The sequence below is a fragment of the Prionailurus viverrinus genome, chromosome A3 (genome assembly GCF_022837055.1).
Source record: "Prionailurus viverrinus isolate Anna chromosome A3, UM_Priviv_1.0, whole genome shotgun sequence".
NCBI classification, from domain to species: domain Eukaryota; kingdom Metazoa; phylum Chordata; class Mammalia; order Carnivora; family Felidae; genus Prionailurus; species Prionailurus viverrinus.
In genome coordinates, this window is record NC_062563.1 from 105,024,281 (window position 1) to 105,039,147 (window position 14,867).

Below are 14,867 nucleotides of genomic sequence, written 5' to 3' on the forward strand. Positions count from 1 at the left end.
GCACTTTCAATACTTGGGAGCTTTAAAGTTACTGTTACCCAGACCATACTCAGACCAATTACATCAGAATCTCGAGGGGTAGGGCCTGCCTGAACCCAGATACACTTCTAAAAACTCCCCAGGTAATTATAACCAACAGTAAGGCTGAGAATCACTAGCATTGGATTATTTCAATTTCACAGCTGGAACTGTTGGGAAAAGCACCAAAGGAGGGGATTGCATTTTAGAATCTGCCAAAATAAACACCAGGCAGCAAAAGGTTCTCAAAAACTGCTTGAAAGGAGAGGCTGGAAATGGCATTTCAGATGACTAGGCAGTTTTTGTTTTTTTTTTTTTTAATTTTTTTTTTCAACGTTTATTTATTTTTGGGACAGAGAGAGACAGAGCATGAACGGGGGAGGGGCAGAGAGAGAGGGAGACACAGAATCAGAAACAGGCTCCAGGCTCCGAGCCATCAGCCCAGAGCCTGACGCGGGGCTCGAACTCACGGACCGCGAGATTGTGACCTGGCCGAAGTCGGACGCTTAACCGACTGCGCCACCCAGGCGCCCCGACTAGGCAGTTTTTTATTCAGTGACCCAAAACTAATCATGCCATCGTAGCTACCAAGTGTCTTAGGTCAGAGCCTTGGCTTAATGACTCCATCAGCGCTGTTATCTCGGAAAATGAGGGGTTCTGCTGAGAATTACCAGCTGGTACCAGGCTCCTCACCTTTTCTGCCTGCTCCCCTGGGCTGTTTTCAGCCTTCCTTGCATTTCTTGAGGTCTCAAATTATTCGTGTCTTTACATTCTTCTCTTATTCAGACAAAGAAACATTAAATACACACAGGGAGGATATGGACAGTCTCCAGGCTACAGTTCTTGCTACAGAAAATTCTGGTGATCACAGGTCCATCATTGTGCAGAAGGAGAGGGGCAGGGCCTGTTCGGTCAACCAAGAATCCTTCCCCTCCTCTCTCTCCTTGACCTGCCTTCCTCTACCTGTTCTCTTAAGGAGACGTGGCAGGATTCACCTGTTATAAGTGGCCAGACCAGCAGGCCAAAGACACAGGCCAATGCACCAGGCAGGTCTTTTAAATCCTACGCCGCAGAGCCTGCCCCGTGGGCCCTCTTCAGCAGGCTACAGGAGCCCACTGAGGAGAGGCAGGGGCTTTACCAGAACAGCCCAGAGCTGAAGAGGCCAGCTCAAGGAGGAGAAGAAGGGACTAAAACACCCTTCACCTCCCACACACTTGCACAACCAGAAGGAAATGCAGCACGTATGAATGTTCCCCGAGAAGCCTGGCTGTCATTACCATGGGCCAGGCACAGTGCCCTGAGCCTGACACGGCCTTCACACTCCTCTGAGGTGGGTGTGAATTATCATCCCACCTTACAGAGGGGGAAAACAGAGGCTCGACCAGATCATGGGCCCCCCTCATCTTGTCATTCACAGTTAGGGTTTCCTGAATCAAGCGGGGGCTTCCTATCACTGGAGCTCTGCCTCCCTCTCCGCTCTGAGTGCTTGTCCAGAGAAAGGCAACAGTCCAGGAATGACTGCTTGAAAGCTCCACGTCTTCCAAAGAAGTGCAGAGCTGAGCACATCTGCTTCGTCCCGCGGGGATCGGAAGAGCCGGCGCTGCATCAGCACTCCCAGACCCACATCCTGCAGCCTTCTTGCCGGGCGTTTCCCTGCAATGGGACCCTCGGATGTTTTCCTGCCGCCATGGAGCACAGTGCGGCGAGCACGGGCCACCCAGACCCGGGGACGCGCGGGGACGCGCTTCATTGGCCCTGGACCCCCAAACGGAGCCCGGGCGCCGGTCCCAGCCCGGGCCCCGTCCGGGGGAGGCGGCTCCGGGCGGGCTAAGGCGGCGCGGGGTTGACAGCCCCCCTACTGCACGACTGCAGCGTGCAGGGCTGCGGTCCGGGGCGCGGATCCCGAGAGCCGCGGCCGCCCGTGCGCTTTCCAGCGGAGCAGCGCCGGGTGCCAGGGCTCCCGCGGCCCAGAGGACGGAGTAAGCCCCGGGGTGGAGGGGCTCCTCGCCCGCCTCCCCACACGGGGCCCTCACTCCCAGCGGCCGGCGCCGGCTTTGCGCGAGGTCGCGCTCTACCCGGGAGCTCCGGGGTGGCCGCGCGGGGAGGGAAACCTCGGGGCCGCAGACTCTGCCGTCGGCGCACGCTGCCAGCCCTCGGGGCGTCCTGCGAGCGCGGCGGCCGTCGCCCCCTTACCTCCTGCGCGGGCCGCTCCTCCGACGGCTGCGGGCGCAGGCGGCGCACGCCCGCGGCTCGGCCGGCCCCGGGCATCTCGGCGGCGGCGCGGCAGGCCGGGGTGCGGGAGCGTCGGGACCGCCGGGACCGCCGCAGCGGACTCTGTCCTCGGGCCCCCGGATGCCCGCGCTGGGCGCGCTCCGCTCGGCTCTTCACGTGACCACGGAGGGGGACGGCCCGCGGCGGCCCCGAGGGCGAAGGACCGGGGGTGGCGGGGGTGGCGGGCGCGGCGGGTTTCCAGGCTCCGGCCCCTTCCCCGCCCGGCCTCCCGGCCGCGCTCCGGAGCCAGGGGCGGGGACGCGGAGCCGGCGGGGGCGGGAGCGGGCAGCCGAGGGGGCGCCGGGGACGAGCTCCGGCTGGTGGCGGCGCGGGTTAGAGGCCACCCTGGCATAAGGCCCCAACCGTGTGCCGTGGGCGCACCAGCAAAATAGTTGTTCGGAGAAGTCAAGGAGTGAATATAGAGTCAGTGGCTGCCACTGGCGAGGGCCCAGTAAACGCGGATTCCCTCCCTTCCCGTCCTCGTGGAGACCCCGGGAAAACTGGGTGTGGACTCAGTGGGGCCTCCCAGGGCAGATACTTTCAGGGAGCGCGCACAGACCCTCCTCCCTTCCCCCGGGGTGCCCCCAGTTCCAGGTTGGCCAGCAACTCAGCTTTGCCAGAGCTGATGAACTTTCCAGAGAAAGAAAAAATGCAGATTTTCATGAAACTGTTTCTGATTTTTTTAAACGTTGTCATGAATTCATTATGATAGTACATGTAAAATACTTGAAGCCAATTCTTGGATGAGCCTTGGCCAGCAGGGCAGGTGGCCCTGGACCCAGTACCAACCGACTCCGCTGACACTTCTCAGAGAAGGAGAAGCCTGGCAGGGCTGGGACTGGGCCTGGTCACCCAGCAGGAAGCCTGGTATCCTCCCAGATGGTTCATCAGGACCCTGTGCTATAGGTACTGATGGCTGCCAAGGTCCAGCTCCAGAACTGAAGCATGCAGAATCATGTCCCCCACCCCGGCCTTGGCAAAAGTTTCCACATCCTAATCCCTGGGACTGTTACTTTACTCCTCAGAAGAGATTCGGGTCACTAATCAGTTGGCCTTGAAATACAGAGATTATTCTGGATTATCTAGGTTGGCCCAATAAAATCACAGGAGCCCTTAAAAGCATAAGAGAAAAGCAGAAGACGAGGTGAGAGATTGGAAGGAAGCCCAGGAAGGGCTCAATGTGCCCGGCCAGGATGCTAATACCTTGAAGATAGAGGGGAACTTCGAGGAACTGAATTCTGCCAACACTCTGAATGAACCTAGAAGCAAATTCTTCCCCCACAACCTCCAGAAAGGAAGACAGCCAGGCCCACTCCTTTGTTTCAGCCATGTGAGACTCGGGGCATCGTCTCATGTCTATATATTATCTCATATGAGATACTAAAAGGATGTTGCTTTAAGCTCCTAAATTTGTGGCAATTTGTTACACCACAGTAGAAAATGAATACAGGACACCAGCCTGCATTTCAATGCGAGAGTCCAGTTCTGGCCGTGAGGCTGGCCTGCAGTGAGAACACCATGTGGCCCCTGTTCCTTCGTGGGCATGCCAGGCACTGGTTGCCACCACCCACCTGCTCTGATTGTCCCCACACAGTTCTAATATCCCATCCCCTGCAAGCCCTTCCTCCACTTCTCCCAGCCTGTGGGTCACTTCCTCTCTGTGGTCCCATGCTCTTCATGAAAACAACCACAAGCTGCCTCAGTTCTTCTATTCTTATATCCTATCCCACCCCACTAGGCCACAAGCACCTGGCCGAGGAGGGGGCAGAAAACTTTCATCGTTGAATCCCCACCTCCTGGGGATGGTAAGTAGGTGAAATGCCAAAGCAGAATTCACACCAGCTTGTCACCAACGACCCATGTCTACAGGATGTCTGAAATAGTTCTTAGAATGTTTATTGTGAGGATCACCATAAAACTCTGCATGCTCTTGAGAAAAGACAATTATTCTGTTTCTATCCTAAGTGGTGACTGATGGCATGTAAAATGGCGTATCTTTTTTTGTATAATGTAAATGTATTCATTGTAAAGAGTTGAAACAACTAATCAAAGATAACCACCATTCGCCAGTTTTGGTGACCTTCCTTCTCTACATCTCGCTTTACCTGCATACACTTGAACATGCTTGTGTGCAGCTCTGTGCAAATGAAAAGTACTCCTACCCTGAAGACACTGCTGACCCCCGACCTACTATCCACACCCTGCCGACCCAGGAACCCAGACTCGGTCAGGCCTCCACCCCATCTCCCACTAGAGGATGATCCTGTTTGGTTTAGGCCAATGTACACAGGGTGTTTTCCTGGCAACAGTTAATCGGTCTCAGGGAAATATGTGACTCAAGTGAGCTCAGCCTGGCTAAAAAGAAGCTATGGCCCCCAAGGAGAGGCTTCTTTCTCTCTCTTCCCTCCCCTTGTCCTATGAATGTAATATAAAACACGTACATTCCCAGCAGCCACTGGCAAGCACCTTACAGTCACCCTCTGGTAAGGATGAGGCCACAGGTGGCACGGTAGACAGGTGCAAGCAGCCGGGTCTCTGATGGCCTCATGGAAAGACTAGATTTTGGCACCTTCCTCCCCAGAACCACCTGACCTTTGAACTTAGAATTATGTGAGCTATATCATACAGCCCAGGAGACAGAATGAACTTGGTCTGTATGGCTGATAGGAAAAAAATCTACAAGATGTTAGATGAGGGTGGGGGGGAGTACCGTCCATAAATTTTGGTATCTTTTGTATAAATTTTTAAAGGTTGCATATACCTATATTTTCTGATAAATGAATAAAATATTTCCCTAGAAGGATCCATAAGTAAACTGTCATCAGGGCTGAACTTTTAAGCACACAGCAGGGAGTAGAAACTTGAATGGAGAGAGGCCTTTTCCTCTTACATTTTCCTACAAGGTTTCATTTTTAACTATATTTCTATTTTACTTTTATGACAACATACAGTAAAATCAATGGGGATGTACAGATATAGTTTAAATAGCAATTTTGTCTATTTAATGAAAAAAAAACCATTTTCTGTAATGGAAAAAAATTAAAATTCTGGTAGTTGCACCTGAGAAAGGCTGTTTCTGGCAGCATCTCTCCTGGTGGAGAGAATGCACCCCTGCAGGGTAAGAATGAATCAGATTTAGAAAGCACAGCCTTTAGACGCCAGTTCCCTAAAAGCGCACCCCATAACAGTCCTTTAAAGGTACTGTAAACCTTTCCTGGGGCTGTCATAACAAAATACCACGGACCAGGGGGCTTAAGCAATAGAAATTTGCTTTCTCATAGTTCTGGCATCTAGAAGTCCAAGATCAAGGTGTTGGAGGGTGGGTTTCATCTGAGGTCTCTCTTTGGCTTGTAGATGGCCGTCTTCTGCCTGTGTCCTCACAATGTTTCCTCTGTGCATGTCAGCATCCAAATTTCTATTTCATACAAGGACAGCAGTCTTGACTTTGACATATGAATCTGGTTGGGGGGGGGGTGCACAATTAAGCCAATAACAGGCACTGATTACCATCCCCACTTTAGAGCCAAGGAAACAGGCTCAGAGAGGAGAATCAACGTGCCCCAGGCCACACAGCTTCAAAGTGGTGGCACTGGGGTCACAGACCCAGAACTACTGGCCCAGAGGCTCGGAATTACCACTCTGCTCTGTATAGGAGTAGCTATTAGGTAGTTTCCATTGAGAAAGTAAAGTAAGTCCATATTTAACCAAAGGATCTGCCTAATTCTGTTTGCCAGTTATCTCCTAGAATCCCATGAGATTTGGCACAATGTTTTAAACACTGCAGCGCAGTGATCAGGATATAAGGGTCATAGTTGACAGTAGAGGGTGAATCTTCTCAACTCATTGACGTGCCCGTGCGCCTGCAAGGCCCGCACTGTCTTTGACCCCTCTCTTTCTCCTTCCTCTCATTCCCTCTGTCCCAGCCTCATTGCCCTCCTTTCTGATTCTCAAACATTCCACAAGGGCTTAGCTCCAAACCATTCCCTGAACCTGGGTTACTCACTCCCCAGCACCCACCTGCCCAACTCCCCATCCATCCCTTCTAGTGTTTGTTCAGATCCCACTTTCTCAGGGAAATGGGCCCTGACCATCTTACTTAATTCTTCAATCCACTCCTGCCCTCCTGCTGCCCTCCTTTCCTGATCTTTTACTTTCCTGCATTGCCCTTATCACCTCTGCCATGCCATATTATTTTTAATCTCTTATGTTTCTTATTTAGTGTCTGTTTATGCTTGATAGAATTTAATCTCCATAAGGGTGGAAATCTTTATTTTGTCCACAAATATTTTTCCCAAGCTGCTGCAACAGTGTCTAGAAAATAGAAGGTTTTCAATAGGTATTAGTTGAGTGAGAATTTTTAGAAGTGGTGGGAGTGGTTTCAATCAATCCCTTGCAATTAACCACAGAAAAAAGGGTGGATGAGGCTGTTCTGTGCCTCAGGTTCCAAAAGGACACTATTTTCTCAAGGCTCCCTCCTCCCCTCCTTTAGGAAGCCCAGAGCCCCATTTTGCATCTTGCCTGTGCCCCGATGGGGAGATGATCACTTGTTTATTCTCCCTCACACAGAAGGGCCGTTGCCAGAGCTCCAGTCTAACCTAGCTATGTATCCTTGGAACCATGAGAGATTCCAAAAATAAAGTCTGCAGCCTAAAATGCTGGTTTGTTAAAAATCGAGAAGTTTATAAATGGAGGCCCAGTACTAGAAGAGAAAAAAACTATAGGAACAGAAATCTAATCAGTGTTTCCCAGGAACACTGGAAGGAAGGGATTTCGCTGCAAAGGGATCCTAAACTTTCGGGGTGTTGGAAATTTTTTATATCTTGATTGTGCTGGCTCATACATCGGTCACATCTTGTTGAATTATAAAAAGGGTAAATTTTACTGTGTGTCAAGTATGCTTCACTAAATTTGGCCTACAAAGATAATATGGAGGTGGGGCATCGTGTAAGAACAAGATGTAACAGGATTGGCCGTGAGTTGTTGAGGATGAGTGATGAGTACACCTACCTGTTTCTGTATATACTGGAAATTTTCCATATTGAAAATTTTAAAATAAAACGCATCTAACAAATACATGCAAGCAACAGAAAGCAATAAAACTGTACTGAAAAAAATCAAAGAGGATTGGTTTTCAATAAGGGTATCAAGACCAGTAGGTGGGGGAAAGACTGCTCACTTTAACAAATGGTGCTGGAACAAGTGAATATCTGCATGTAAAAGAACGAAAGTGGGCCTGGCTGGCTCAGTCGGTTAAGCATCTCACTCTTGATTTGGCTCGGGTCACCATCCCAGGGTCGTGGGATTGAGCCCCGTGTTGGGCTCCGTGCTGAGTGTAGAGCCTGCTTGAGGTTCTCTGTCTCTCCCTCTGCCCTTCTCCCCTGCTTGCATATGTGCTGGTTCTCGCTCTCTCTCTCTCTCTCTAAAATAAATAAAACAAAATAAAAAATAAAATAAAATAATGAAAGTGGACACTTAACTCACTCCACATATAAATATTAACTCAAAATGAATCCAAGACTTACATTCAAAAGCTAAAACCATAAAATTCTTAGAAGAAAGACACAGGGGCAAATCTTTATGACCTTGGATTTGGCAATGGGTCCTTTAATATGGCACCAAAAGCACAAACAACCAAAGAAAAAATAGATAAATAAAAAATAGATAAGTAAGACTTCATCAAAATGCAAAACTTTTGTGCATGAAAGAGCATTATTCACTGAGTGAAAAGGCAACCCATAGAATGGAAGCAAATACTGAATCTGAAATCACATACAGGTATCCTCTGCTTTTTGAATGTTATCAGGCCACTTAGCTTTTTTTTTTTTTTTAAACATTTATTCCTTTTTTGAGAGACAGAGTGTGAGATAGGGAGACGCAGAGGGGGAGGGAGATGGAGACTCGGAATTTGAAGCAGGCTCTGAGCGGTCAGCACAGAGCCCGACACGGGGCTCGAACCCACGAACTGTGAGATCACCACCTGAGCTGAAATCAGCGGCTTAACCGTCTGAGCCATCCAGGCCCCCCCAGGCCAGTTAGGCTTTTTGAAAGACCTACATTAGTACCTGTTTTCACTAACCAAAGAGGATCTTCATTTTTATGAAAAAGATGAAAAGCAAAATTAGCATTCAGCATTGGTTTTGCAATGAGCTGTTGTAGAGGCAGTACGTAGCCCAAGCAGTGAGGGTGTCCCTCCCAAACTCCTTCCCTAGGGACTGCACTCAGCGTCTCAGCGTCCGGCCACCATAGTTATGAACTCTTTCTTTGAACATAAGTGCTTTATCTCAACTTACTTTGTACATCCATTAGCAAGATGTGTCCTAAAGTATCTGAAAAGCCTGAGAGATTATTTTTGGGCCCAAGAACACTCAAAACTTTTTCCATATAAGTTGACTTTTAAACAACATGGGTATGAACTGTGTGGGCCCACTTATACACAGATTTTGGGGGGGATAAATACAGCATGGGACTGTAAATGTATTTTCTCTTATGACTTTTCTTAATAATATTTGTTTCTAGCTCACTTTATTATAAGAATATAGCATATAATACATATAACATGCAAAATATGTGTCAATCAACTGTTTATGTTATCGCTAAGACTTCCAGTCAACAATAGGCTCTTAGTACTTATGTTTTCAGGGAGTCAAAAGTTATACGTGGATTTTTTGACTACATGGGGGGTTGACGCTCCTCACTCCCATGCTGCTCAAGGGTCAACTATAAATTAATAGGAACCGCTTCTTCACTTTATGCCATTTCAGATTTCATAGGAATATTCTGGTTTGGGGTAGTGGGGAAAATCTGTATCTGATAAGGGTCTAGTATTCAAAACATACAGAGAACTCTTACAACTCATCAATAAAAAAAACAAACAAACAGGAACCCCATTTTTTCAAATGCTTTGAGAAAGGACTTTTTTTCCAAAGAAGGTAAAGAAATGGACACAACAGTTGAAAATATTCAACATTATTCATCATTAGGAAAATGCAAATCAAAATCACTATGATATACCACTTCACATTCAGGAGGATATCCATAACAAAACAAAAAAGTAGAACAAAGTTGGAGGACTCGCATTTCCTGATTTTTAAAATTACTACAAAGCTACATTAATCAGCGTGGTACTGGCATAAGGACAGACAGATAGATCAAAGGAATAGAATACAAAGTCTGAAAACAGACTCTTGCATATAGGATCAATTGATTTTCGACAAGGGTCAAGACCATTCAACGAGAGATGACAGTCTTCTCAACAAATGGATATCCACATGCAAAAGAATGAAGTTGGATCCTTACCTCACACCGTATATAAAAATTAATGTGGGGCACCTGGGTAGCTCAGTCGGTTAAACATCTGACTTTGGCTCAGGTCATGACCTCAAGGGTTGTGGGTTCAAGCCCCGTGTCAGGCTCTGTGCTGACAGCTCTGTGTCTCCCTCTCTCTCTGCTCCTGCCCCGCTCACACTCTGTCTCTCTTTCTCTCAAAAATAAACATTACAAAAAATTTTAAAAATAAATAAATAAAAATTAGCACAAAATGGATCAAAAACCTAAATGTAGGAGATAAAACTATAAAATTTTTAGAGAAGAACATAGGGAACATCTTTATGACATTGGATTTGCAATGATTTCATGGATAGGACACCAAAAGCTCAGGCAACAACAAAAATAGGTAAATTGGACAAAATGTAAAACTTTTGTGCCTCAAAGGATATTATTAAGATTGTAAAAAGACAACCCCCAGGATAGGAGAAGATATATCCAAAGTGTATATCTGATAAGGGATTAATATCCAAAATATACAAAGAGCTATTAAATTCAACAACAAAAACAACAAAAAAACAACCCAATACAAAATGGGCAAAAAAAACACCTTGAATAGACTTCTCTTCAAAGAAGATACACAAATGGCCAATAAGCACATGCAAGTATGTTCAACATCATTAATAGGGAGATGCAAATTAAAACCACAATGAGATACTACCTCATACCCATGAGGATGGCTATTAGAAAAAAGAAAAAGAGAAAAAGAAGGAAGGAAGGAAAGAAAGAAAGAAAGAAAGAAAGAAAGAAAGAGAAAGACAGAAAAGGAAGGAAGGAAGGAAGGAAAAGAAAGAAAGGAAAGAAGGAAGGAAGGAAGGAAGGAAAAGAAAGGAAAGAAGGAAGGAAGGAGGGAAAGAAAGAAAGAAAGAAAGAAAGAGAAAGAAAGAAAGAAAAGAAAGAAAGAAAAGAAAGAAAAAGAAAGAAGGAAAGAAAAAAAGAAAGAAAGAAAAAGAAAGAAGGAAAGAAAGAAAGAGAAAGAAAGAAAGAAAAGAAAGAAAAAGAAAGAAAAAGAAAGAAGGAAAGAAAAAAAGAAAGAAAGAAAAAGAAAGAAGGAAAGAAAGAAAGAAAGAAAGAAAGAAAGAAAAAGAAAGAAAGAAAGAAAGAAAGAGACAGAAAATGAAGGAAGGAAGGAAGGAAAAGAAAGAAAGGAAAGAAGGAAGGAAGGAGGGAAAGAAAGAAAGAAAGAAAGAAAGAGAAAGAAAGAAAGAAAGAAAAGAAAGAAAGAAAGAAGGAAAGAAAGAAAGAAAGAAAGAAAGAAAAGAAAGAAAGAAAGAAAAAGAAAGAAAGAAAGAAAGAAAGAAAGAAAGAAAGAAAGAAAGAAAGAAAGAAAGAAATGTAGAAAGGAAGAAAATAACAAGTGTTGGGAAGGATGTGAAGAAATTAGAATAATGGTGTATTGCTAGTGGGAATGTAAAATGGGCAACCTCTGTGGAAAACATGGTGGGGGTTTCCCCAAAAAGCTAAACATAGAATGACCATATGATCCAGCAATTCCACTTCTAGGTATATGTCCAAAAGATCTGAAAGCAGGACTCTTAACATATACCTGGATACCAATGTTCACAACAGTAGTATTCATAACAGCCAAAAGGTAGAATGAACAAACCAAATGTGGTATTTACATATACTATAGAATATTATTTAGTTGTAAAAAGGAATTAAATTCTGAAACATGCCACAATATGGATAAACTGTAAAAATGTCATGTTAAATGAAATAAGCCAGAGACAAAAGGATAAATACTGTATGATTCCACTTATATGAGGTACCTAGAATAGGTACATTCATAGAGATAGAAAGTGTAATAGACGCTACTAGTTGTTGGAGTAAGGGAGAAGGGAGAGTGATTCAATGGGGACAGAGTTTCTATTTGGGATGATGAAAAAGATCTGGAAATGGATAGAATGGCTACACAACATTGCGAATGTACTCACTGCCACTTAAAAATGGTCAAAATGGTAAATTGAATGTTATGTACATTTTGCCACAATGAAAAATTTCAAGAATATTACCTACATTACAGTTCAGTCTTTGTGCTGTAAAATTCTATGCGCCTTGACAAATGCTTAAACTTCTTGCATCCATCATTACTGTATCATATGGAACAACTTCATCACCCTAAAAAATCCACTGTACTTTATCACCCCCCAGAATCCACTGTGCTTCACCTACTCAACACTTCTCCCACCCCCAAACTTATGGCAACCACTGATCTCTTACCGTCTCTATAGTTTTCCCTTTCCCAGAATGCTATGTAGCTAGAATCATGCAGCATGTGGCCTTTCAGAGCAGCGTCTTGCACTTAGCAATACACATTTAAGGTCAATCCATGTCTTTTCATGGCTTGACAGCTCATTTCTTTTTATGTTAAATGATATTCCATTGTATGGGTGGAGCACAGCTTACATATCCTTTCACTTATTAAATGACATGTCAGTTGCTTCCAAGTTTTGGCAGTAATGAATGAGGCTGCTGTAAACATTCATGGGCAGTTTCACGTGGACATAGTTTCAAATCAGTTGGGTTTCTCTTTCATTTTTTTACTCTTAAGTTAACATATAAAATTAACTTTAAAAAGTCTGTAATTTTATAAGTTTTAACAGACATACAGGTTTGAGTAACCACCACTACCACTGGGATACAGAAAGTTCCATGACCCTAAAAAACTCCCTTGTGCTACCTCTTTGTGTAAAGATCAAGCCCTTCTCCTTCCTGAACCCTCAGCAACCACTGATATGTTCTCCTATAGTTTTGCCTTTTCCAGACTGTCATATACATAAAATCATATAGCTTTGAGTCTGGTTTCTTTCACATAGCCCAATGCTTTAGAGATGTATCCCTGTTGCTGCGTGCATCAAGAGTAATTCCTTTTTACTGTTGGGTGTTGTTGGATCGTACGGATGCCCCATAGTTTATTCATCCATTCACCCATGAGAGGACATGTGAGTCTTTTCCAATTTTGGGCTACTATGAATAAAGGTGCTAAAAACATTAATGCACAGATTTGGGGTAAATATAAATTTTCATTTCTCTAGGGCAAATATCTAGGAATGGAATTGCTGGTCACCTGGTCAGTGACTTCACAAAAGATTGATAAACTGTTCTCAGAGTCACTGTACCATTTTACATTCCCACTGGCAATGATGTGTAAGTTTCCCATTCTCAGAGTCCCCGCCAACATGCTTGGTGTTGTCATTTGAAAAATGTCTTAGCTGTTCTAACAGGTGTGCAGTGTTATCTCATCATGGTTTTACTTTGCATGTCCCTAATGACATTGCACATTATTTCATGCACCTGTCTCCTGTACATCCTCTCTGGTAAAGTGCCTGTTAAAATCCTTCCCAATCTTTTGTGTCTGTTGGTTTTCTAGTGTTGAGTTTTGAGAGTTCTTTATGTATTCTGCATATCGTTTTCATTGGATATGTGATTTTTAAATATTTTCCCCAGTCTTTGGCTTGTGTTTTTATTGTCTTAACAGTGTCTTTGGCAGAGCAGAGTTGTGTAATTTTGATCAAGTTCCATTAATAATTGTGCTTTTGGTATCATAATAAGAATTCTTGGGGCGCCTGGGTGGCACAGTCAGTTAAGCGTCCGACTTCAGCCAGGTCACGATCTCGCGGTCTGAGTTCGAGCCCCGCATCAGGCTCTGGGCTGATGGTTCAGAGCCTGGAGCCTGTTTCCGATTCTGAGTCTCCCTCTCTCTCTGCCCCTCCCCCGTTCATGCTCTGTCTCTCTCTGTCCCAAAAATAAATAAAAAATGTTGAAAAAAAAATTAAAAAAAAAAAAGAATTCTTGGCCTAACCCAAGTTCATAAAGATTCTCTGTATGTTTTCTTCCAAAAGTTGATAGTCTTATGGTTTATATTTAGACCTATGATACATCTTGAATTAATTTTATATACAGTGTGAGTTGAGGTTCAAGGTTCTTATTCTACTTATGGATGTCCAGTTATCCAGCACCATTTGTTGAAGACTATCCTATACCTATTGAACTGCCCTCCAATCCTAGTCAAAAATCAATTCACCGTATTTATGTGGGTTTATTTCTGGAATTTATTCTGTTCTATGTTGGCATCTTCTAAAAGTTGAAGCAGAGAAAGATCTTACGCCAACTGTACCTGTGAGCAAAAGGTTAACAAAAATCCTCTGTACAGTCAAAACTGACCTTGGGTTAACTTTCTAGAAACCTCACAGAGCTGGAGCGTCTACACTCTTTGTGGTAAAAATGAGCCCAGATTGGTAAAGTGCCTCTGGATTACAAGGACCATGAATGGTGTGCAAGTGCCTGGCAGGGGGCCGTGGCTCTGGGCTTCCCTGAGTGTCGTGACATGTGACCGGGACTTGTGGCCCTGGAGGCTCCGCCTGCAGAACCACGTGCAGGATACTTGCTCCTAGTTGGGACGTGAGCTTGGCTCTGACACCCACCTTTGTGATCTCATTCTCTCACATTTAATCTTCCACTAGGACTGCTCTGTGCACAGCTTCGAGACTACTGCTGAAGAAACACACCTGACTGCCGGGTCCGGACCTCTATCCTTCTCAGTGAACCCAGTGCCACTCGTGGGCTATTCCAGGTACTGAACAGGATTGCCTCGTGAAACCTAAGACCAGCCGCTGGTGGGCATTACAGTAACCAACTAATTCTGCCTTGTACCAGTTCATGTAATACATCTACTTCACTGTTAAAATACCTAGTGGTCGAGAATATAGATTTGTTTGAGAACTGCGTGCAATTAGAAAAATAGTTATACCTTACTTCCTAATAATGCCTAACCTAAACACCATCCTCTCCTCCCTGTAATAGATTTGTCCTTGTCTTTGTTCAGTGTCTCAAGGGAGTAAAATAGTCAACATTATTTGCTTTCACCCAGGAAAATTAATAATTCACTTGGACCCAGGAATTCACTGATGCCTCATCACTGTTAAACCAAGACTCAAAGGAGATGCTATTCCCTAGGTGATCGCTCTGACCCTATATGTAAATGAGCTCTTTTGAGATCCCCTGATGTGATGACTCTAAGACCCACTTTAAGTATCTGCCCACTGACGTGCCAAGACATATCAGCTGCCGGGAGGACAGTATCTAAGAAAAGATTGCAAATTCATCAAAATTACCCACAACCAACCACCAGAAGACAGTAAGAAGGATTTCTGAGACTAACTGGGTATCGTGTGCAATGCGTACCAAACTTTTCTGAAATAGCAAGGACTTGATACCATTTGCCTAAATCAAACCCTTTGGAATCTCCTTCATGG

The 14,867-nt window shown here is 44.8% G+C and overlaps 1 protein-coding gene across 6 annotated transcripts in view; it reads right to left on the reverse strand.

Annotated features, from left to right (window-relative positions):
• LOC125162401 (two pore calcium channel protein 1-like) overlaps nt 1-14,867 on the reverse strand; it is a 62,953-nt gene that overhangs the window by 40,572 nt on the left and 7,514 nt on the right. Inside the window, exon 1 of one of the 6 annotated variants that reach the window (XM_047853360.1) lies at nt 2,212-2,530. The exons of the other annotated variants lie outside the window; for them this stretch is intronic. Within the exon in view, the coding sequence (XP_047709316.1) occupies nt 2,212-2,286 (75 nt within the window). The 5' untranslated portion in view covers nt 2,287-2,530. Of the gene's footprint in view, nt 1-2,211; nt 2,531-14,867 lie in introns of those variants that run through there. 6 annotated transcript variants of the gene reach the window in all.